This window comes from Heterodontus francisci, chromosome 7 (genome assembly GCF_036365525.1).
Source record: "Heterodontus francisci isolate sHetFra1 chromosome 7, sHetFra1.hap1, whole genome shotgun sequence".
Classification (NCBI taxonomy): domain Eukaryota; kingdom Metazoa; phylum Chordata; class Chondrichthyes; order Heterodontiformes; family Heterodontidae; genus Heterodontus; species Heterodontus francisci.
In genome coordinates this window covers 53,836,995-53,863,206 of record NC_090377.1, presented here as the reverse complement: position 1 = coordinate 53,863,206, position 26,212 = coordinate 53,836,995, and the positions used below count along the sequence as shown (strand labels likewise).

Here is a 26,212-nt window from a genome sequence, read left to right as displayed (position 1 = left end):
TATATGGAGTTAGGTCACAGATCAGCAATGATCTCATTAAGTGGCAGAACAGGTTCGAGGGCCTAAATGGCCTACTCTGGTTCCTATATTAAATCTTGCTCAAATATGCATGTTTTTCATCACCTGTTCCAATATCTCCTCCTTTGGTTCAATGCCAATTTTGTCTGAATACCTGCTTGTGAATCACCTTGCTGCTGTTTTGTGTAACGTCCTAACATTTATGTATTAGTATTGCAAATGTTTTAGAATTGACAACTAAGAATGCAACTTTTGCCTACAAATGATTGTTGCTGAAAATTGAATAAAGGCAAGAAAGCACCAGTTGGCAATGATGAAAATTCAATCAGTACTGTATTTTGGCCTCATTTCTACAGTAATGTGGAATAATTAAAACATAGAATTTTCACATTCTGACCATCTATAAGCAACAACTGTATGTGCAAAGAAGGCAAAGAACTTCAGAAACAATAGATTGTCCAGTTTTACAGGCCTCGATGATGCAAGTTAATAGGACAAATGTTAAACTTGCACCACTCAGTAGCTGGAATACAAACAAGCAGACATTAGAAAACCGAAGCTCATATAATACAGTTCAGCCTTAACAATTAGCACTAATAGATTAGCAACAAAAAAGATATTACAGTAAAATTTGAGAAAAAAGTTTACAATATACTGTTGCAACAAACCACAATAAATACATCAAGTGTTTGTATTGTCATTCATAATAAATACTGCACAGATAAATACTACCAAGGAGACATCTACTGTGAAAAATTTTATTACAATATAGAAGACCCAGGCTGAATTCAGTTGTTGAGATTGTGTGGCTTTGTAACCTACCTTCCTCTTCTCTTTTGGCACAACTAGAGTCACAGGTAGATTGTATAAATTCTTGCAATATCCACAGTTTTCTAAAATAGCAATGAAAAGCATTGCCTGTACAATAGGATCTTCGATGAGACAACTAAACTGCCTGTCAAATGTGAGTTGAGAAACTTCCAGTGTGCATTTTAATTCCTTTTAATGATGCAAAATGTTAAAGTAATTTTCAAAAATTAAAGCTGAAGTAGCAACCTGCCCGAAAAGTACTTGCCTATGTAAATGTACAAAGCCAATTTAGATCAAAAACCTCCCATTTCTTTGAACTGTATTCATGACACAAACAGGTTTACTCAATTTTCTTCTCGGATGAATGATCGTCAAAGATAATAGACTGAAGAGCTTTTGTGATTACACAACTCAATATAACTTGTGCCATCACCAAAATTGGAATAACATGTTTTTTTGTACATCTTGTTCATTGCCTGATGGTATTTTCTCAGTATACAAACAACCTCAACATACTACGCTGGTTTAAGCCCCAGTACCTTAAGTTTTTCCCCATGATTTCTGATATTCAATAAAGGTTAATTAAAAAAAAAAAATTCTTATTTAAATGAAGCCATCATTACCACCCAGAACTATTGACTAACCTGAATTAGTTAATTCTAAATAACTAATCAATATCGTTTATGTGCCTAGTTACCACAATGCCTGACAACTGCAAACTTAAAAGGATAATTTCACCTTAATTGCTATATGTCAACATAATCTGATTCAAATGGTTTTACAGGAGAAGTTATGTATCTTCAATTAAATACAACCATTCAGGCTATTCACCTCAACAGATGTTTGAAAATTTTTTTATTTGAAAATGTCAAATATTTTATTGAACCGAGGATAATTTTTGAGATTCTTTGCAAATGCTGCAATATAAGGTACTTGCATGAAGAAGAGCAAATGTGTTGTTAAAAATGTTATTTTGGTAGTGTAGTGTCCAAGGAAGAACATAAAGAACTCTGTTGGAAAAGACGAACCTAAAGCCACAAACCCTTGAGAAGTCAATAGACATTAATATGTAAACCCAGTTGACATATATAATTTAATAGTACAGATATAAGTATCAGTAGAGTATGTTGGATGTCTAAGTATTAAAATATCCATTGCTTGCCTATGAACGTAAATCACTTGTTTCTCCAACAGATTTAAAAAATATATGAATATGTAATTGAACCGTCTAAATAGCACAAATGTTGACAGTTCCATGTGCTGTTATCAATATTTGCAAATTTAAGTAAATTAGTAATACACAATTATGCTAAAAATTTGAACTACAACTTAATAATGTTTTTGGAATGTACAGTTCCAAGGCTGTAAAAAGTAACCTGTATTACTTTGGTCCCAGCAGCCACATGAAGAAGAAAGCCAAGAATGAAAGAAAAAAGGTTTCATATATTTTGCTGTTTCAGAGCTGTATTTTGGACATAGTTCTTTCTAATAGTTATAGTAATTTTGGTCGTTTTTAAAAAAAAACTAAACTTAAGCTTATAGGAAATATATCCTGCATCATATTCAGCCTTTAACAACCAGTAAACCTAATTCTAAATAAACTTTTGTTTTGAATGTTGCAGCACTGCTGATTGCAGTTCTGAATCGTTAATTTGGTATGGAGGTAAAGAGGTGTGTAATTGGAGGCTGGTTTTCAGAGCCTTTCCTTCATTGTTACATAAACACGCTACAAGTAAATTTTATCCAAATGGACAGTTGTGATTTATATTCTATTTACATGACACTATTTAAAATAAAGTTCAAGTAGATCAGTGTAAACCCACACTAAATGAAGCCACTGGGTTTTAAATTCTACAGCGATCTGTTATAATTACCATATGATATATCCATGCATTAGCAGAGTATGTTAGGTGCTCTGTTGGAATTTATGAAATGTGAGACTTTGAATTATTATTTTTAAATAAAGTCATACTTGGACTTTCTGAACCTTTCAATTTTATATTTGTTAAATCCTAAATCTGAAATCCAAATATTTATTCACAAATGTAACTGCTGAGTAGGAGCAGAAATTAAAGTAAGATGCATTGTATGAAATGAGCATTCAACCAGGGAATAATATATCCTCCACACTTCAGGCATAACTTACACCATTGCTGTCAAAAGATATCAGGAACTATTTAATGCAGCGTTAAAATGAAGTTCTGATAACTAATGACCTTTACCATGGTTGCTTGAGTATTTTTTTCCAATACGTGGCATGGACTTGATGGGCTGAATGGCCTCCTTCTGTGCTATAATGACTCTAATGACTATGACATAAACACTATAACACCCTAGTGGGAATGCATGAATTAAAGTAAAATCTTTTCATGGAATGCCTTTTGAAAGTCACCACTAGATCTCTACATGCTGTAAGGACTGCTTTTTGACAATTCTATCTCACTGAAGTTGAATCTCTGCACTATTCCATTTTTGCAGCTGCTTCACGTAGTTAGAAGATATTGACAAGTGAAAGCAAAAAAAAAATAGAAATCAAAGAGTGTCTTAATACAAAAAATAAGTTCATGTCCTCAAATATGTAGCCTGACAAAACATCTAGATTCCTTTTAAAAATAAATATTGAATTTTAACTGGATAAAAGCACAGTAGTTATAAAGAGCCCACAATATTTTTCTGTAGAAAAGATTTCACTTTAGTCTGCTTGATAGAACACATATGCACTTCCTTTAGCTATTACTGGTAATGGAAGTGGATTGTCTTTTTAGCCTCTCCACTGTTGATAATATGGAATTTTTTTCTACAGCAGATTTTTTTTTATATATCCAATGTAGTCAGTAGAGGAGTAGCAATGCAGGATTCCTCATTCAGTACAGTAGAACTAGCTCAATTGCACATGCTATAGGTCAAAAATACAACAACCTGTTTTAGGATAATTCCTACAGCTGCAAGATACGTCCACACTGCTTTTCTAACATCAGCTGATTTGGCTCCACAACTCTATAGAGTATTGAATTAAAACACAGTAAAGAAAGAACTGCCCACTTCTAGCAAGCTCAAAATATCACCTTAATTAAAAATGAAACCTTTATAATTTCAAACAAAATCTTTTGCTGCTTGCCATGGATTGGATCATCAGTCTCCCATGTTTACAGCTGTCATAATCAAACAGGAATATTTAACATATACTTCACATAATTGCACACTAACTGTCATAAATAAATTCACAGATGAAACAATAAAATTATTTTCACTATTTTTCACATGTACAGTAGGTAAAGTTCTATCCACATGTTTTGTTGAAAACTGGGACCTTATTTAATTTTTTGAGATTATGTAATGCAGACTAAAAGCCAAGAGTAAAAATCTTCAATCTGGCTGGGTTGGTATCCTTTACCAGTAATGCTTGTTTAACAGTTAAAATGCTTTTGAAAGTCATATAAATTATTAGCGACTAGAATGGCTTATACCAAATCCACGCAATGTCTAATGCAGCACTTCATAGCGGTGGATGAAGAATTTGTATAAAGTCTGCTTCTGATCACATCTTGCAGTCTTTAAAGCATTGAATGCTAGTGTAATCAACCATCATTACTGACCAGTCAACCTAAAGACGGTGGCTGTTAAAAATATGTAAACTATTTAAGTTATACTCTTTCCCATTCTGAATAACTGGTAAACTGTAGTAAAGGACAAAAAAAAAATGTAGTGACTGAGCGCACTAAACAAACACAGTTTCCACTACTGATGTTTTGATAGTCTCTTCTAACAGTCCGTTGCCCTCTGGGAGGATGATGGTATTTTCCAGTACCTGCTTAGGTGCATAAACATCCCCATTTGAAGCAGCAACAAAGTCATCTTGAACATGGTTATTTAAATAGCACTGAAGCTCAGCTTGAGAGTGGTTAGGTTGTTGCTCAGCATATAAACTATTACACTGAGCATTATTTTCATGTGCTGAAGGACAACAAACTATCACAGAGGGTGTTGTTATAGGATAGTGGGCACCAGTAAAGCTTCCATCTGGTTGATGTGTGTATTCAATATATTGTTCTGCAGCTGAGCCATAAGGCACCAAGGAAAGTGCTCCATTCTCCTGACTCCTCTCTGTATAGTTTGATGATAAAGTGGCTTCTACACAGAAAGGCTCATTGCCACAATCTGTGGTAGCAGTAGTGGTGCTGGTAGTAGCAGTAGTTGTAGTAGTAGCAGCAGCATTACCCTCTATCTGATAATATAATGTTGAAGAGTTAGTGTAATAAGAAACATCTTTTGGTGGCGTGCTTTCATGCGCAGAAGTGCCATCAGCATAGCATAACACAGAAGGAAGGGGAATAGCTTCAGTTTGTGTCACAACAGGGGTAGCCAATGCTTCGCTAAAGCTTTCAGCTTTGCTGTCTGCCTCTTCGTCCGACTCACTGGCTGCCAAGCTCTGAACGCTGGAGTCCGTTATGCCACTGCACAAACTGCTCCCATCATCATCCTCCTCCTCCTCGTCTTCTGCTTGCCAGTCCAGCTCCTCTGCTGACTGAAGGTGCATCACTGCAGTTTCGGGTTCGTTTTCAATGTCAAAGCTGTCTGCAACAGAATATTCGTGGGGCTGCTGGCTTTGTATCAGATGACTAGCATGCACATTCATGTCTCCTGAGAAACCATTCTCCATCCCAAGCTGCTGCTGATTTTTCTCCAACTCCAGTTTCATTATTGTATGCAAGAAGTGTGTCCGTACCCTGATAGGGTTGAATTCAATCCTGCCTGCGGTATTGCTGCAGCCTTCTTTTGTGCATCCACATGGGAAAGACATGCGGTCCACCTAGGGTAAAATTGCACAGACCAATTATTACGTAAGCAAGTGCATACGTGGCATCCGAGGTTACAGATACCAATTAGTGTGTTGGTGTCTGATGTGTTGTACCATATAGTGTCTAAAGATTACTGTTTTCCTGATACTTATTGGCAGAGAATGCCATACTGCACCACCAAATAAACATTCAAATGTCCTTCTACATCCATTTCTAATGAAAGCAGAAGACTTCCAAGTCAGCATCGGGGAAGTAACAACCTCACATGGTGCAGGACAAATACAAAGACTATTTACTCCTCATGATGAAAGGAAAAAGATAATTTTAAAAACATATTGAGGGGGCAGCAGTGTCCATTATTTCAAAATAATTTTATTTAATGAAAATACGTCCTAACAGTAATTCCACATCTTCAAGCCAAACAGTCCTGTTAGCATAGGCACCACACTAACATACTCTCTTCATTCTCCATGCAGCAAGCCACAAAAGAAATATGCTGTGACAGATAGGGAGGGGGAGGGTAAAACAGCTCATCGATTTGAATCATAAAGTGTGTCAAAAAATAGGACAGCACTTGGTAAAAATACACTTGCAACTAAATAAAATCCAAGGTTCATATAAATGACACAAGTTATCCACTTACCTGACATTTAATCCCTGCTTGACTACAAGCACAAAGCTCAGGATCACAGTATATTCGACAATCACAGCCACAATCCTCCCTGGATACACGAATTGCACGGAGTTCATGTTTCTCCTCTCCATCGATCTTTTTAACCCCAGAAGCCCGTAATAATGCCCTTCTTTTTTTGGTTGGCAATGGTTGTAAGAAGAAGTAGTCATCAACTTCTGTATTATCTAGGTCAATGTCGTCATCAGAAATATCATCTAATGTGAGTGTATTTGCTTCCTCTGACTCTACCGTACCATTTTTTGATAGCTGCAAATGCAAAGCAAGATTTACATTAATATCTAGTAATATTTATCTCATTCAAATGCAATTTTAAAATGTTTTGAATAAATGACATGCTAACTAACATCAAAACAGCAAAGTTGACATTTATAAAACTATTTTTATCAAAACTTAGACAAATTTCAAAGCAACAATTGTTCAATGCACTGATTTCCAGAGAAGTGTGTTTTAATAGGCTAAAGCCTTCAGGATGGAAAGAATATTATAGAAAAACCACAAGTTATTTTTCATCATGAAGATGTTGCAAACAAGGAAGGATATTGAGTCTTCAGAGAGGGTTCAATGCAGATTAACTAAGATGCTGTCTGGTATGAGGAAATATAAATACAAAGAAAAACATGAAAAGTTGGCTCTCTTTGGGTTAAAACAATGCAGATTACAGGGCATTATAATAATTTTTTTTAAATTATGGCAGAATGGGCTACAGTATATAGAAGCAGGCTGCTTCCAATACTTGAGTGTCAAGATCAAGGAGCCATAGATACAAAATTGAAAGGCAACAGATTGAGAACACAGGGTAGGAGAAACCCCTTCACACTGAGATATAAGGCTGTGGAATTTACTTCCTGAATTAGTGGTTGAGGCAGAAACTATGGGATAGGTGGAGGATAAATGTCAACATGGACTGGTTGGTCTGAATGGATTGTTTCCATGTTGTAACTTCTATGTATTTTTATGATATGGTAAGATGTTTAGATACAATTTATATCATTGCAATTACGTCTTTGTAAACAAATGAAAAATGTTTGCCAATAACTTGTGCTTGAAGACAGTGTAACCCGAAGCACAAGGCACTTCTGAGAGCAGGTATTAAATGTAACATCCATCAACATAAACAACATACACATTGACAGTTAAATCACTGTAGGTTTCAAGGAATCAGTATCCATTCTGGGAACAAAATGCATGACCAGAAAATGCTGGTGCTGATCTATCAATTGGTATAACTCATGCCTTTTTACAGAAGCAAAGACTTGCTTTGAATATTCCACAAAAGGGACACAAACAATGCTTTTAATAGCTGTAAGAAATTATGTTTAAATTTTCCCACTTGTTTTAGTATTTTTCTTTTTGTTCTATAACCAGCTGTCCAATGTATCAGGATGACCAGGGCCATTGCACCTCACTCTGCATTCAATTTTGTAATACTGCAGCACCCTTAAATGATGTGGTACAGCAGTATGCTGGAGGGTGAGGGAAGAATATTCCTAGCTTCAGTGTTGAGCCAATGCTAAATATAAAATAAACTTTTTCGTATCAGTGACTGGCTTCTCAGTGTTTCTTTAATCTCACAAAACTGCAAAAGTATTGCCTGCTGAGACCAATGTGCATTAATACAATATTTTGCCTAGACTCAGTATTGACGTCAGGACATAGTGGAGTATTTATTTAATCTCCCCAATACCAAATACACAATTTCTCAAAACACATCCCATACAAATGAAATATATTTCTTAAACTACCAACGTAACAAGCAGCTGCCATTGCAACTGCAAAACTTTCAAGCTCTGGCTACCACTGGTAGGATGAAAAAAAAATCACTGTTGTAGAAAACAAAATCTGGGCAGCAGGAAGCAGAACATTCATAGCTTCAAAATCGCAAGCCTAAGTTTTAATTGTTATATTTATAATCCACTGATTTAGTGTCTTCATTCAGTCTGCATTTTCCACAACTTCCTCGCAGGCAGTCTCATGTTATTTCCAGAACTAGGACAAATGGCTTATGACCCTTGTTATTTTAGCTTGAAGACCAGGTAGAGAAGTTTGCTTCAAAAATTGTTCGCAAAACCCATAAAAATGCATGTTCTCTGCAACCTCTTCTTTGGACCTAATATACATGGGCATTTGACAGTAAGAAACGCACAAAAATGTATTATACCATTGCTAAATTGGAGCAGATCCAAGAAGTAATAGTGATATGAAATTGCAATCAAATCAATGAAGATTATTTTACTTTTATTGGTGCGGTATTACCTGTAATTACTCAATGGTCTGTGCCAAAGGATGGGACTAACTGAACAGCCAGGTCCCTACTGTGAGCAGAATCTGGTGTTTTCCTTTAACGTGAATGCTGTTTCCTCTCTTCACAGATGCTGCCAGGCCTGCTGAGTATTTCCAGCACTTTGTTTTTATTTCTGGTGTTTTCAATTTAGTTAACTGATGTAGCAGTTATTGTATACAAAATGGACCCAATTAATTGTTTGCTGAACTAATGGCAATGTTTAACATCAAGAGTGAAGGACATTAGTCAACCAATTGGGTTTTTATGATAATCCAGCAGCTTTTGTAGCTATTTTTTCTGGTGTTGGCACACTAATTTACAAAGTTTGTCAAATTCAGTTTCACAACCATGGTGAAAGTCAGTCACAATTTTTGGGTTTCTGGCCCAGTACCATAACTACTAGACTTATTTGATTGCTTGTGTTTGTTTTTAATTACCGATAGTTACTTTGATTATAATTATGTTTGGTACTAAAGCAGGAACCCATTCTCTCTTACCCTCACTTGCAGCTAAATCATTTCAGAGAAATAATACATTTAATATGGATTGAGTAAGCATCCACTGGGGGTAATTATATTGGAGGATTGTGTAAAACGTGCAGCATGTGTCCGCTTATACATCTCTTCCTATTTTCATTTCCATGCAATTCAATAGAAATAAAATTGGGATGGATGTATAATGCATGGCTGATCCGATCTTCCCCATTTTATGCTATTCCTCGAAGTCAAAATTACTCCCCCCACCCCCTCCACCTCCACTCCCTTTATGGTCCTGAAATTGCTAGGCTTCCAATCCATTGGCACAAGTGTGGCAGAATGGAACCCCTATCTACCAAGCCCCAAAACATAGTTCCTGTTTCAAATTGTAGTAATGGAGTCATCTACGTAGCCAAGAACATGCAGCAATGTGTCTGAAAGAATGCTTCAAGTAGTCATAACTAGTTTGTTGACCTCATTGGGTCAGTAAAGATAAGAATATTTTCAGATGAATAACAGGCCATATCACTGAATCCCAGCATATTGCAAATTGATAGTCAAGTAATTGCAAATGAGATGCACATTTGGGAAAATAGAAGCCTTTGCACTTCAGACATTTTGACTAATTCAAGGATTCAAAATTAGGGGCGATAGATTCAGGATTAAATGTAATATATTTAGAACAGAGAATAGGAGTTGCCTCTGTTTTGCAGAAAGTTGTGAGGCTGTGAAATTAACTTCCAGAGTTACTGGTTGAAGCAGAAATTATCACTGGGAATTCCCTCAGAGCTTCTCCCACTTCATCACCTTAACTTCTGATGGAAACTATATTTGCATCTTGAAACTCAATAGAATTTACACCAGGGTGTTTCTCACTGGAGCACAGCATACATCAGTCCTCTCAAAAATTCCTGCCATATATATTTACAATTGCTGAATTACACTATTCCCCAACCCAGCAATTCAGGGTCTATTGGATTACCATTAGCAATCAGAATCAAAATTGAAATTCACCAAGAAACCACCTCTGGTCAAACTTGCAAATAATCCCTGGGAGTTTTAAAAATATGGGCTGGAATTTTACCGGCACACCGTGGATCCCACCGATGGGACAAAATGTGAGACCCAAACCCACGGGTGCGATTGCGGAGGGGATTTACTGGCTACAGTAAGGACTGCCATCCTTACCTGCCTCTCTGAGCTGCTAGCCCAATCAGAGGGCCAGCAATTTGTCAAGATCACCAACAGAGGTGACCGCTGCTGAGGTTGCAGGGAGGAGAGGGCGCCCCCATGTTGAGATGGGCTTGAAGTACCAGTGAGAATTAGAAAAAATGTGCCAAGCTATGCAGGCAGGCCCTAGCAATGGGAGGGATGACCCCTCCAACGTTGGCAGTGGAGCCATGGGGTGTCCACTGCCACCAGGGGGCTCCTCAGTGGGACATGGAGCCTCCAGAAAGGAAGGCACCCCCCCTCACCCCTGGGAGGCTACCTTGATGTTCCTGCTGGTCTACCCACATGGCCGGGGGTCTTTCCGACACCGGTAAAATGCCAGTGGGAGTGTAAAATAGCCGTGAATAGGCCAGTTGGCTACCTTAATTGGCTGTCTGCCTCCACCTTGTGGGCAGCCGAGCTGCTGCCATTCCCGCCTTTCAAAATATCCTGTGGCAGCAGGAAGACATCAGGCTACCCTCCTGATGCCTTCTGCTACCATTTTACCAGCCTGTCTCCAGAGGGCTGGTAAAACCCTGGCCATAATCTCCTCAATCCGTGCTCTGAAGGCTGTAGTCAACTACAAATGTTTCTGAATAAGGATAAATAAGGGAGTTACCTTCAATTTTAACGAGTTGAGCTTTTCCTCCTTCAGGTGCTCTTTCAGCATCTCTCCATGGAGTCTCTCTTGCTCCAACGCAAATTCCCCAAGTGTGTACTGCCGTACACATTTGTGCCGGTTGGACATACCCAGTGTGCTGCCACCCTGGCTGGGGACACTAGTGAAACCCTGTCTCCGAGTGAAGTAATACACAGTCACATAGTCAAATCGAACATTCTTTGTTCTCATCCGCTTCTCCCTTTTGAGGATTGATGATGCTGTAAGTATAAAAAGATAAACTAGTTCAGATACTGTTCTATGCTGACTGATGGTGCTTCTAAAAATGTACCATTATGACCATCAGACAGGGAAAAAAATTATTTGATGCAGATCTGACACAAATGACTGACTCTTATTGGCAAACTATCATTTGTTTCAAACTTAGAAACAAGTATTCTTGGGGGGGTGGGGGGCACGGTTATAAAACAAAGGTGAGATTTTTTTGTTAAAAGTACTGTATGTTCATATTTCCCTGATTTTTAATGGATCAATATACCTCCCAGTGTGCACTGAGCTATACATAGCAGGACAGCCTAAGATCAATATCTGGCTTGTGCTGAGTTGGTGACCTCAGCCAGGACTGTAATAGATTAGATAATTGGCTACAGCGTCCTCCTGATTGCTATTTAGAATCCATAGTGGAAAGTACGCTTTTATGGGCTTTATGTAAGGGTAGAATTAGGCACAGCTAAAATGTTTAGCCCACATGCGTGTTCAGCCTGTTAACATTTGGCACCTTGGCTTATGAAGTATGGCTGCTTCTGTATGGCACCAGAGACTGCTTGCATCTGTGAACTATACCAAGATATGGGTCAGGGGGAGGAGAAAAGTTGAAAAGAAGGATATTTACAGAGTAAAGCTGCTTATCAGTATCCTCTAATGGCTCAACTGTGGAATATGTTTCACTAAAATGTATCAACATTCCCATCAACAATTTTGTCAATAGAAACGCATTTACTGTAAATCTAAATGGTTGCTGATTAAATATTAGGGATTGCGCATTCCTGTATGTCTGAAGAACAGATTCACAACTGATACAGAAAGGAGTGCTGAATTTGGATGAGGCCCTGCAGCAAGTTCCTTCTGGCTTGAAATTCTGATACACTTCTATATATAGTGAGCTGAAGAACTTGCATCTATTTCTAGTGGGAGCCCATTAAGGCTTCAGATTTCCTGCAAAAATATTTGAATGCACACCTTGCACAGTTCAGTGATACTTGTGTGGCAGATTTTCTCTTTTATTCTTCGCGTACCTTTTTTAGAATGCCAGCAACAGAAGTTCCATGGATGCAGGAGCTCTTAAATAGACTTTGAAAATATTTTGTTTTGTAATGTTTGCAGTAGCTGTTAGACATTTTTTCCCCTGATTTTTATTCAAACATGTTGACTCTATGTTAATTATGGGGGAAAAGTGTTAGACATTTCTAAGCTAAGTTCATTTTTAAAGTGCCTTAAATACAGTATTTCATATGTGAGATGGTACAAAATGCAAGGCATGCCAGGGAGATCAGCAGGCCCCCATCATTCTGCAGACATCAGTACACCCAATTGCTAGTGACCTTTAAAAAGCAATTGTTACCATCATCTAATCAATGGTTTGTATTAATAGTTTAGAGGTCACTTTTAGTTTTGGAGAATTAAATGTGTAGCTGTAAGAATTTCAAAAGGTTGCAGATCACCCAAGATTTAAAGTTCAAAGTTCTCTCTGAGTGCTTACAGAAACAGAGTCGGAGAGGTGAGAGCCATAAAACAACACATAAGCTTGTTTAGTTGGGAGCTAAAGCTAGAACGTCTGGGAGGAATTGCTCTGTCATTGTTAGCAATATCAATTATTTATGTGGGTATCCAAAATCAAAGATGTTTTGGGAGTTAGAGGGAATTAGCTTAAATTGCTATCTGGGATATCCCATATGCACCACATTGCTATGGAAATAGATGATGCAGGGGGATGCCTGTTGGTCACAGACAGGTAGTTGGTACAGAAAGCTGTTGGCCTTAGGAGCCAGGGGTGTTTCTGTTTTGAGTAAGGCTCAGGCTCAAGCTGGGAAGTCCATACTCAGGAGATGTTGGAAGAGATTGCCTAGCTGAATACTAGAGGGAGAATCCCCAGGAGATCTTATACCTCGGAAGACAGCTGAGAAACTAAGGAATCAAAATGAATTCCTAAGAGCTGTGGTACACTTTGGATTGGTCCCAGAAATGAACAAACCACAAAGATCCTTTAAAGTATAGGGGAACTCTTGGGGTGGAAGTAAAAGTCAAACGGGAGTCTTCTGTTGCGATTTAGAGTTCACAGTTTATTCCTTCATGTTCTGTTAACATTTTAAGTTTAAAGTATAAGTGATTTCAAATTGTAGTGTTAAATTAGTAGTGTTGTGCTTGTTTAGTTCTTGTACAGTAAAGTTTCTTTGTTTAAAATGTGAAATCTTGTGGTGTCACTCTTTCAGTAATAACTGAGAGTTCGAATTTCTTTTAAAAAACATTATGGTCTCTTAACGGGTTTGCAACACAATGTCTATATTATGTGTAAAATTATGTACTATGTTACATAATGCCAAGCAAAGGGAGTTCTAGAACAATGGAGAAGCTGGGAATATTCCATTTTGTGGCAGTGTATAGTGGAAAAGTTCTGTTGGAAAAATGAAAGCACCTGAAAACATGTAAACAAAGTTATGTTGTGATTTCTCTTGTGCTGAGGCCATCTGGAGATGAATCCATAATGCCTTTCTATAGACTGGCATTATGCCAACTCAGTTCTACAAAAGGACAATGATTAATAGAGCAGGACGTTAACTGGTTTAAATTTCTTTTTACATTCAGCTGATAGTTTAAATGAACAGATTTTGCTAGTTTTTTCCACTGACTTCTCTCTTAAAGGAGCTCTTAAGTCTTATTTGGCATTATGCATGAAATATTCTCAGCCCTGCCTCACTATTGGGACCTTGCACTGATTTCTACGGACAGAAAAAAATTCAGACAGTACATCTGTGATATTTTAATAAACAGTTGTATGGGATCCTGTGGTAGAGACATGGAATCCTATAGAAGTTTGTGCTCTATATAATTGAATCATGAATACTGCAATTTTACCAACGAAGTGTGGTAAAATAAAAAATGCAATAAAAAAAAAATTAAAGCATAAACAGAATAATCTCCTGCTGCTCCTCTGAGGCTACCATTTCAAATTTGAGTGGGTTGAGGGAACTGTGCATCCTTCGTTCCTCAGCAGTGTGGTGTGCAGTGAAGGGGCAATGGGCTCACCACCCTGTTTGTTGATTGATCTGGCTCAAAAATTGGATGCAAGTGGTAGATAGAACAACTAACTGGGTTAAGGAACCATGGAGCTACTCCTAACCTTTGGCGATAGTGTAAACGAGGTGGTGCTCAATTGGCTGCCTGTTATATGCTGCTTCCAATTATTGTTTCCCCAATGAAGCATCTGTATAACCTAGGTTACGGTGCAGGTCTATGTCTTATGATATAAACCTGCTGATGCAAAACCTCATTCTAACCATGTGAAAAAAGCTGTAATAAGTGATCTGTAACCCTGAAATTATACAGCTTTTACAACAAACTCTTCTGTCTGTTTATATTAAAAGATACAATTGCAACCGTTTGCATCTATAAGCTGAAGTTCTTCAAAATATTTAGTTATATTTATTGCATTTCAAGAAAAGCATTAATTTGGGAATCACGGTAATTTCTTTAAGACAAAGAATTGATTCAACAAGATGTTAAAAAGCTATATATGTGTTTAAAATTATTTGAACATCTTCACAGATCTTAGTTTCAGTTTCATCTGACAAGTGGGCTAAGTGCATTTTATAACCACAAGAAGCTTTTCATCCTTCAATGTTAATGGCCTTGCAGTCACACTACAAAAGGTACAAACGTACAAAATAATGGACAGAAAATGACCATCTAGCCTGTCCCACGCAATCATGGTATCTTTAGCATCATGATTTCTGACATTCCCTACCCACCAGCATATACCCATATACTCCCCTGGGTAAGGCAAAATCCAGATAAAAGACTCAAGGTTATTTGAGGGAGAAATAAAGTCTGGGAATTTCCTTTTTGACTGATGATCAAATTCAGTCCAGGAGACCACACTGACCATGATTTCCATCAGCGATCTTTTGTACATGATTTCTGCTCATCCAGGAACTGGTCCAGCTCTCTTCTGAAGGTATGGAACAATTCAGTACTTACTGCATGAGCCAAGTAGTTGTTACATTGGTTTCAGGCCCTCTGGGGGGGGGGGGGGGGGGGGAGAAACCCACTGACAGATAACAGAGTTCAACCCTTGCATACCTCATATTCATGATCCTGGATCTCCCTAAACTATTTATATGAAATCTCAGAATAATACAGCATAGAAGGAGTCGGTGGCTCATTGTGTCTGTATCAGCTCTTTGAAAGAGCTCTCCAATTAATTGGATGAAGGGATCAAAGGTATGGTTGTTAAATTTACTGAAGACACAAATATAGGAAGGAAAGTAATTTGCGAAGAGGACATCAGGAGGTTACAAAGGGACATAGATAGGTTAAGTGAGTCAGCAAAGATCAGGCAAATGAAGTATAATGTGGGAAAATGTGAAATTGTCCATTTTGGCAGGAAGAATAAAAAAGCATATCATCTAAATGGTGAGAGATTGCACAGCTCTGAGATGCAGAGGGATCTGGGTGTTCTAGTGCATGAATTGCAAAAGGTTAGTATGCAGGTTCAGCAAGTAATTAGGAAATCTAATAGAATATTATCATTTATTGCGAGGGGAGTTGAATACAAAAGTAGGGAGGTTATGCTACAGTTGTACAGGGCATTAGTGAGACCACATCTGGAGTACTGTGTACAGTATTGGTCTCCTTATTAAAGGAAGGATGTAAATGAAGGATGTAAATAAAGAAAGCAGTTCAGAGAACATTTACTAGACCAATACCTGGAATGGGTGGGTTGTCTTATGATGAAAGGTTGGACAGGCTAGGCGGCTAAGCTTGTATCCACTGGAGTTTAGGACAGTAAGAGGCAACTTGATTGAAACATATAAAATCCTGAGGGGTCTTGATATGGTGGAAGTAGAAAGGATGTTTGCTCTTGTAGGAGAATCTAGAACTAGGGGTCACTGTTTAAAAATAAGGGGTGGCTCATTTAAGACAGAGATGAGGAGATTTTTTTTCTCTGAGGGTCGTGAGTCTTTGGAATGCTCTTCCTCAAAAGGCGGTGGAAGCAGAGTCTTTGAATATCTTTAAGGCAGAGGTAGATAGATTCTTGATAAGCAAGGGGGCAGAAGGTTATTAGGGGTAGGTGGGAATGTGGAGTTGAGGTTACAATCAGAGCAGCCATGATCTTGTTGAATGGTGGAGCAGGCTTGAGGGGCTGAGTGACCTACTCCTGCTCCTAATTCATATGTTCTTCTGGGCATCCATCTTACGACCTTGAAACCGCTCCATAGCCTCTCTATCAGCACACGAGGGAACCAAAACTGGATATAATATTCTAAGTAAGGCTTACCTAAGGTCTTATTTAATAAGGTTTTATATTGAATCGTCCTAGCAATGCAACCTAAGACTTTATTTGCTTCATGGCACTGGTTGTGAGCCTTTAGAGAATTATGCAATATAATGTACTTTTCTTTCTCAATAGACTTCAGTTCTGAACTCAGTAGGGTATAAGTATACATGGCTGTAATCCTGCCTACATGAACACGACAGCTATACACGTTAAATAGTACTGGCCAAACATGGGCCCATTCATCCATCGCATTAAGATCCACTTGCAGTAGTTTATTTTTGTTCATGTTACTACCACTCACACAGATCTTTGTATTACCATCATCAAACTTGAGGACCATTCCCCAAATCAATCCAGGTCATTGATGAAAATCATAAATTGTAATAGCCGAAACACTGATCCTGTGGGGCAGCACTAGTAATTAATCATCAAGCAGATCGACAATCTTTAATAATCACTTTCCAGCTACTGGAAAATTTGTCATCCAATCTACCATTGTCCCAGCATGGACCTGATAGGCCGAATGGCCTCCTTAAGTGCCATAATGATTTCTTGGCTGAGATTTAGTTGAGCTCAGCAGTCCACCTCAGAGTCCAATGCCGGGATTGCCAGGCCCCACCTTCCCAGCGGAGGCAAGGCAACTTGGCGGCCTCCCCACCTCTTGGCGATGGGACCCAATTTAAATATTTAAAGGAAGGACATGAATAAATTAACATACCTTACACTGCGCTCTTCCATGTGGCGGCCCGCACTCACGCGCCTTCACTTGCCTGTCCAGGGAAGGTGGAGTCCGAAAATCCTGGTCACTGGGGTGGGGAAGGGGGCAAACTTAGGATTTCTAGTGTAGTGGTGGTTCGGATTGCGGGTCAACATTTATTTTCGGTATAGTGAATACAATGCAATGTCTCACAATGAATCATCTTTCAAGGCTTTATTAAACTTTCTAGCAGGATGTTTTATGATGTGATGGGTTAAAGAAGTGTTGGAAAGCTTTGCTGTAGGGATTAGTTGAGGGAAAATGGACAAATGTTTGAAACTGAAGATGCAGGAAATGGGATTAGATTAGTGCACCAACAGCCTTTTCCCATGCTGTAAATTTCTATGATTCCCTGTTGTAACACATACCTCTTCTAATTTGACAAGGAGACACTTGTATTTCCAGTCTACCAGGTAGTTATATTTTTATTGTAAAAATATTTTCTATTCCTCTTCTTTAGGTGCTACAATGTCATACATCATTTGATGACTCAAGACAGTGGACAGGTATTACACTCCTAAATTTCTGCTACCTCTTGCACAAGACTATCTCCACTTCTGATGTCTCTGTCATTTCTTCTTAAGGGAATTGTCTCTCCTGAAATCAGGAACACACTCTGCAGTCTCTGAGCAGGGCTGCTAGCCCTGCTCAATCAAAATGGCACCAGCGCCTGCTCAGAGACAGCTGACACCATCCATGGCTTTGTTGTATGATTGCCTTTAAGACTGATGACCCTTTAAGATCTTAGTATGCTAATGAGCCAAGAACCAGGATGCAGTCATGTGTCTTGGAGTCAGAGTCGCCCTACTCTGGGTGTTACAGTTGCAAAGTTTTGTAAATAGTTTGCTGTGTACTGTATATAATAGTCTAGCTGTAAATAAACCTGTTTGAGATCTTCAACCAACTGGACTCCACTCATCTATGTTGCATCAGAAAACACAAATGGTAGCAACAGTGGTGAGAAGACGAAGTCTGAGATTGAAGACCACAGGTAAAATAGCTTTGCAAAAGACTTTCCTCCAGCCACTAGTGAGAAAAAAAAAATTGGCTCAAATAGTAAAAAAAAAGGAACTTACCTCAAGCTCCAGAAGACAGAGCACAGAATGACAAGCTGCAAGTAAATCGGGTAATTCATTGTTCCGACAGTCGAGGGATGAAGTTATTAAAAAAAAGTGTTGACATCCTTCAAAAGACTATTTGTTTTTTGCAAAAATCCATGTAGAAAAAAAAAACAGGTGAGACCAGACTCCCCTCCCAGGCTGATTGAGGTCAGCGCCATTACAGAAATGTCCATTAGAAAAAACATGGGAAAACCCGATCACTGCAGAGCCTTCATACACACAGCCAAAGTTTAAAAAAAATTAAACCACTCGAGTGTAAATAAGAGCTTCCAATCATGAAGCCACAGTAAAAAAAACATTAAAACCACTCAAGCGCGAAAGAACATAAACTCAAAAAAAAAGAGGCTACTGAATTGCCTAATGAACAGAACAGGCTTAAGTGCTGGAAGCAAGATAAACACACCTGCTCCTGTCAATCAAAGCAGCTGGTATAAATAAGAGTGTCTCTGAAAGGGAAAACAGTGCAGAGTCATAGAATAAATTTTAAAGCAAAAGAACAGCAGAAATATGGATACCAAATTTCCTAGCATGAACTGGAAAGCCTTGGATATCTTATCCAAGTTCCAACTGTTCAAACAAAGAATGGGGTTATTCTTCACAGACCAAATAATTGTAGAACCAGAAAAAGAGACTCTAAAAAAATTTATAACAGTTGGAAATGAGGGAATGCACATAATTAACACCTCTGGACTATATGATGAGGACCAGAAATATCCTGCGAAGATATGGAAAGTGCTGGACGATCAGCTCCGATTATGAGTGAATTCCACTTGGAATTGACCTCCTACAGACAACAGCCACAGGAATCAATAGACCAGTCCATCAGCACATGCCGTAGTAAGGGCAACGAATGTGATTTCTCAGAAGCTGAGCTGTCAGACCAAATAATGGAGTTGGTGATTATATCAACACTCATTGAAGCATTTCAGAAAGACCTCTTGGCGGGGGGGGGGGGGGGGGGGGGGGGGGAAAGATCACAGCATTGATGCACTGCTGGAAGATGGCAGGAAATATGAAGCCATTGTAGATGGAAAACAGCACCTGCAAGCACTAGTTTCAGCCAACAGTATCAGCACGATAACCAGGTCGAAAAGAGCAAGCAATCTGTGTGCTAATTGTGGTTGGTTCAGCCATGAACCTATTGAATGGCGCAGCAGGCTTGAGGGGCTGAGTAGCCTACTCCTGCTACTAATTCATATGTCGGTCCCACTCACTGCGAAATTGCCCTGCATTTTGAGACCTGTGCAAGGCGTGCAGTGCAAAAGGACACTCCCGCCTATGAAGGAATTCTGGCTCCAAAGACACGGTCAGAAGTCACAGCAGGACACAGACAAACAGAAGACAGGTGCAGCAACAGCGCAAGAGCAGCAAGGAGAGCACCAGAGACCTACGTAAATGCAAGCTGAGACTGAGGTCCACAGCAAAACAGACTTGAGACAAGACTCAGAGAGTAATTCTCAGACAGAAGACAAACAGGTTTTGCACATTGTTTTTTTTTAGGAACATTACAGCGCAGTACAGGCCCTTCGGCCTCGATGTTGCGCCAACCTGTGAAACCGTCTGACCTACACTATTCCATTTTCATCCATATGTCTATCCAATGACCACTTAAATGCCCTTAAAGTTGGCGAGTCTACTACTGTTGCAGGCAGGGCGTTCCACGCCCCTACTACTCTCTGAGTAAAGAAACTACCTCTGACATCTGTCCTATATCTATCACCCCTCAACCTAAAGCTATGTCCCCTCGTGTTTGCCATCACCATCCGAGGAAAAAGACTCTCACTATCCACCCTATCTAACCCTCTGATTATCTTATATGTCTCTATTAAGTCACCTCTCTTCCTCCTTCTCTCCAACGAAAACAACCTCAAGTCCCTCAGCCTTTCCTCGTAAGACCTTCCCTCCATACCAGGCAACATCCTAGTAAATCTCCTCTGCACCCTTTCCAAAGCTTCCACATCCTTCCTATAATGCGGTGACCAAAACTGCACGCAATATTCCAGGTGCGGCCTCACCAGAGTTTTGTACAGCTGCAGCATGACCTCGTGGCTCCGAAACTCGATCCCCCTACTAATAAAAGCTAACACACCATATGCCTTCTTAACAGCCCTATTAACCTGGGTAGCAAGTTTCAGGGATTTATGTACCTGGACACCAAGATCTCTCTGTTCATCTACACTACCAAGAATCTTCCCATTAGCCCAGTACTCTGCATTCCTGTTACTCCTTCCAAAGTGAATCACCTCACACTTTTCCGCATTAAACTTCATTTGCCAGCTCTCAGCCCAGCTCTGCAGCCTATCTATGTCCCTCTGTACCCTACAACATCCTTCGGCACTATCCACAACTCCACCGACCTTCGTGTCATCCGCAAATTTACTAACCCACCCTTCTGCACCCTCTTCCAGGTCATTTATAAAAATGACAAACAGCAGTGGCCCCAAAACAGATCCTTGCGGTACACCACTAGTAACTAAACTCCAGGATGAACATTTGCCATCAACCACCACCCTCTGTCTTCTTTCAGCTGGCCAATTTCTGATCCAAAGCTCTAAATCACCTTCAACCCCATACTTCCGTATTTTCTGCAATAGCCTACCGTGGGGAACCTTATCAAACGCCTTACTGAAATCCATATACACCACATCCACTGCTTTACCCTCATCCACCTGTTTGGTCACCTTCTCGAAAAACTCAATAAGGTTTGTGAGGCATGACCTACCCTTCACAAAACCGTGCTGACTATCGCTAATGAACTTATTCTTCTCAAGATGATTATATATCCTGTCTCTTATAACCTTTTCCAACATTTTACCCACAACCGAAGTAAGGCTCACAGGTCTCTAATTACCAGGGCTGTCTCTACTCCCCTTCTTGAACAAGGGGACAACATTTGCTATCCTCCAGTCTTCCGGCACTATTCCTGTCGACAATGACGACATAAAGATCAAGGACAAAGGCTCTGCAATCTCCTCCCTGGCTTCCCAGAGAATCCTAGGATAAATCCCATCTGGCCCAGGGGACTTATCTATTTTCACACTTTCCAAAATTGCTAACACCTCCTCCTTGTGAACCTCAATCCCATCTAGCCTAGTAGTCTGAATCTCAGTATTCTCCTCGACAACATTTTCTTTCTCTACTGTAAATACTGACGCAAAATATTCATTTAACGCTTCCCCTATCTCCTCTGATTCCACACACAACTTCCCACTACTATCCTTGATTTGCCCTAATCTAACTCTAGTCATTCTTTTATTCCTGATATACCTATAGAAAGCCTTAGGGTTTTCCTTGATCCTATCCGCCAATGACTTCTCGTGTCCTCTCCTTGCTCTTCTTAGCTCTCCCTTTAGATCCTTCCTGGCTAGCTTGTAACTCTCAAGCGCCCTAACTGAGCCTTCACGTCTCATCCTAACATAAGCCTTCTTCTTCCTCTTGACAAGCGCTTCAACTTCTTTAGTAAACCACGTCTCCCTCGTGGAAACTTGTGAAACTCCCTTGTGAAACTGACACACCACGCTGATGAAGTCAAACAACTGGAAGCTTTCGCCACTATTAACATCATGTGCTCAGAGAAAGCTGTCAAAACATACACTCCAGGTCAGGACTGACACCAGCGCTAGTGCAAATATCCTACCTGTCCGAATCCTCAAAGATATGTACTGGAGTCGCTGGAAATCAACGATACAACCGACAAAGGCAAGGTTATCTGCATACAACAACTCACCCATCCCTTGCAATGGCACGCTGACAATGCAATGCAGATATGGCAAGTCAGCATGGAAACCATAAACGTTCTAGCTTCTCGACACGAGCGGATGAGAGGATTATCAGTGTGCAAGGACCACAACATCATAACTATCCACAAAAGCATTGCCAAAGAGAAATCTCCAAGGACCAGAACTTGTTCACAGACGCTGACCAGCATCAACAGTGCAGCCTGGAAATCTAGCAACAGCACAACTATGCCGTAGCTTCACTTCTTGTCTCTAGAGAACTGCCAGCACAACAAGCCAGAATGGACAGGTGCCTCCATGAAACCAAGTACTCTTCTCCCAACAAATCCTTGACCTTGATCCCCAGGCATTCAGACGTGGAGGATGAGGTGAGCCGAAGGGCACGCAACGAGTTGTAGCATTGTCTGTTAACTCTTTGAGATGAGGTGCCGGAACTTTCCAAGAATGACAAGGCCTCAAAAGTGGTCGTCTTGAGAAAAGCAACCGAGTAAGTTAGTAGGCTGAAGTCAGAGCAACAGAAACTGAATGCAGAGGGGGAGAAACGTCAAAAAAAAAGCAACTGATGAGACGCAAATTCCCCGATCATGAGTTGTCAAAGCACGGAGATGATATATGGACTTTTGAGTCTCAAATATTTGCAAGTTTCACAAACTCTATCCATGTGTAAATAATTTTGATATCTAATTTTATGTGTTTTATTTTTAGCATATGAGACATATCTTTGGAAAGAAAGGGGATGTTGTATGATTGCCTTTAAGAGTGATGTTGCTTTAAGATCTTAGTATGCTCATGAGCCAAGTACCAGGATGCAGCCATGTGACTCGGAGCCAGAGTCACTCTGCAACTGTAACACCCAGAGTAAGGTTCTATAAATAGTTTACTCTGTACTGTATATAATAGTCTAGCTGTAAATAAAGCTGATTGAGATCTTCAACCAACTGGACTCCACACATTTCATTTATGTTGCATCAGAAAACAAAGAAGAACTCATTACAGGCATCGCTGAGGCGGCCCCTGCCACGTGATTGGGGTAGGCGGGGTGGCCAGCCCTGTATATTTGAATGAGCTGCTGCGATCTTCATGTGGTGACGCGCAGCCCATGCGTGTGGGCTGCCATTTTTTTGCCCACTGCCAGTCTTCAGCCCTATGACTCTAATTCCACATGATTCTATCTTGTAGAGAAACCTATTACACGGCAGCTTATCAAAAGCTTTCTGCAAATCTATTTATATGATGACTTCTGAGCTACGTTTATCTACCAACCCAGTAGCCTCTTTAAAACATGCCAACAGATTGATAAGATATGACCTTCTTTTCCAAAGCAAATTACTTTTTTGGAAAAAAGCGATCAGAAAAGTGCTGATTCTGTAAACATATCTATGATAAAGTGGATAATTGTCACATATTTCTGTAACATTCTACTCCTTGCAGACTGTGTGCAAATAGCTATGAAATAGCTAATGCAGATGAACTGTATAACCCCATGTAGACTGATTTATGAGCTGTTGATTCAGTTATCAGGGTATGTTTTCTACTTCTTTAGATAGTGCCAATGTTGTCTGGATAAAGTACACCCAAAGACACTTCACTAATTTATCAGTACATGCATTTTACTCCTCTTTCTCAGAAGTAACTTTTTTGAAGTGAATTAACACTTAAGAATCTTGATCTGACCTTGGACATCATCCTAAAATTTACAGATAACTTGCAAGATGAAGCTGTCAATCCAATTTTTTTTTTACATTGTTACAAAATTATCAGGTACTTAGGCTCTTCAATACTTGAAAGCTCAACTGGGAGATTTTGGGCTGGATTGCGTGGCGGCAGGCGTAGAAAAATGGTGGCTGGCACGCATGGGCTGCGCCCTGCCATAATCTTGAGGCTGGCAGCTTATTAGAGCATGCAGGGTGGCCACCCCCCCTAATCACGTGGCAGGGACAGCCTCAGCGACACCATGAATGGAGTCAACTGTCTCTGCGCAGGCACTGGCGCCATTTTCAAAGGGTTGCCAGCCCTGCGTAAAGAATGTAGTGCTTCCCCCCAAAACTACACTAAAGTTGCAGAGGGGCCCCTTCTCCCCTCAACTGCACAAAATGCAGAGTTCACCCCTTCCCCTCCCCCAACTACACTAAGATTGAAGAGTTCACCACTTTCTCCCCACCCCCCCCCCCCACAATTAGACTACAAATGACAGCTTTCCCAGGATGGGAAAGTGAAGGTGCGTGAGTGCCGCCTATCGTGCTAAAGATCTGGAACCGAAGGGAAGATCGTGGGAAATTCCATTTAAGATGAATGCATAAAGTTAATTTAAATATTTAAACCAGGGTCCCATCGCAGAGTGGCGGAGGGGCCACCACAGAATTTCCCCGCCGCCAGGAGGATTCGGCCCAGCAATCCCGGCATCGGGCTCCATGGCAGGCCGCTGCCACTCCAATCTTCCAGCACCCCCGGCCACGGAGCCCGACGTCGGCAGGGGAACAAAATCCAGCCCTTTGAGTTCAAATCCCAATATTGACTGATATTAATACCTGCAGTTATATTAAACAAGGCATTGCAGTCACGCTGCTAGGGCTCAGGGAAGGGGTTGGTGGTGGGAGAAGAGGGATGGGAAGAGAAATTACTGACATTCAGAATGCTTATGAAACATTACCCTTTAAAATGAATACTTTGCCTATTATTAAATGTTAATGGGAGTGACAATTTTAACCATTTTGAGAATAAACGCAACATTCATCTTGTCTCTGAAACTTCTCAAAGTGCACCTTTGCTTGAAATCTCCTTTCCCCAAGAAGATCGCCAAACTTCCCCAAATTTTTTTACAATTGAACAGAAATTCACGGACAGTCATACAGTGCATTGAGGGGAAGAACGAAATGGAGTGGAGATGTGTCAGTAAAAACAAGAAATGAAGAAACAGGGTAGAGATTATCTGGATCATTTTCAAAAATTAGTTGGGCAGGAAAGTGAGGCAATGGAATGAGAGATGAGAGAGCGAGAGCGAGAGCGAGAGAGAGAGAGAAAAGAAACTGCGAAAATTGGAAGAGAGAGGGAAAGGCACAACACAGAAAGAGAATGAGGATTAGAGAACGACCTACTGGGGAAATTCAATGAAGATGTGAAGGAAGGTACTAGAGCCTGAAACAATTAGGCTTATCCATTTTTAGCTCAGTTATCAGGCTCTCTTCTAGTTCTCTTGATTGGGGCAAAGTTATCTTTATAAAGTACATTGTCCTAATTTATCTGTGCTGGCACATGATAATGTGTTACCATCCATATGTGGTATAAAAGTGCAATGGCAGAGAAAAATAGGCATTCTGCCAGTTTTCGTTAAGAGAAAAGAAATTGTCTCCTTCTCCAGAAAGCAGAGAAGGTTTGGCTCTTTTTATATTGGGCAGAATTTTCGACCTGATATGGAGATGAGAACGGAGGTGGGTGGGTGGGTAATTTCATGCCACTGGCCGGTGTGCTGGTTTTTGGCACCATCTCATCCCCGAGTCATTTTCCCCCAGAGGTGGGATCGATGGCAGAAGAGCTACCCTCCCACAGGCAGTGCTGGCCAACTGAGGTGAGATTAAGGCTCGTAATCAGAGGCTGACTGGAATTTCCCAGTCGGCCTGCAAGCCCCCCTGCAGCAGTGGGAACAGACCAGCTGCCTGGAGGTGGCCTCCTGGTTGCAGACCAGGCAGCCAGCGCTCCAGGCAGAATAAGGCCACCACCTACCACCACCACCCCAACCTACCATAATGGTGGCCTGGCAGCAGTGGTAAGTTTTAATTTTAAATTTTTCAAAGTTGCTTTTTGAGATATTTGGATCATCCCAGGTGCGATCGTTAGCAAAGTCAGCAAGTTTACTTTGCCCATCAGGTTCATCTCCACAGGAACAATCATTTGCCCATTTTTTCCCCCCAGTAAGCAAAGAGGTAAATGGAAGTTTAATTTGACTGGTGTGGCTGCACATGCACTACTTAAGAGTTCAGCAGAGTACTCTGCTTTAACGCTTGGCCGTTTAAGGTAGAAAACTATGCTGGAGTTAACTTATCAATTTATCCCAAATCTTGCAACATACAAATCTACTTCCAGATCTTTCAAAAGTATTTCCATGGTCATAAAATTAGTTGGCAAATGTATTTTCCAACA

The 26,212-nt window shown here is 40.1% G+C and overlaps 1 protein-coding gene across 5 annotated transcripts in view; it reads right to left on the bottom strand.

Moving 5' to 3' along the window:
• Positions 1-334: 334 nt before the first annotated feature.
• csrnp3 (cysteine-serine-rich nuclear protein 3) overlaps positions 335-26,212 on the bottom strand; it is a 125,455-nt gene continuing 99,577 nt past the window's right edge. For all 5 annotated transcript variants that reach the window (XM_068035207.1, XM_068035209.1, XM_068035210.1 and 2 more), the window contains 3 exons: positions 10,907-11,166; positions 6,271-6,567; positions 335-5,638 (listed from right to left, as the gene is read on the bottom strand). In XM_068035207.1, coding sequence (XP_067891308.1) covers positions 4,547-5,638; positions 6,271-6,567; positions 10,907-11,166 — 1,649 coding nt within the window. In that variant the 3' untranslated portion in view covers positions 335-4,546. The remainder of the gene's footprint in view (positions 5,639-6,270; positions 6,568-10,906; positions 11,167-26,212) is intronic.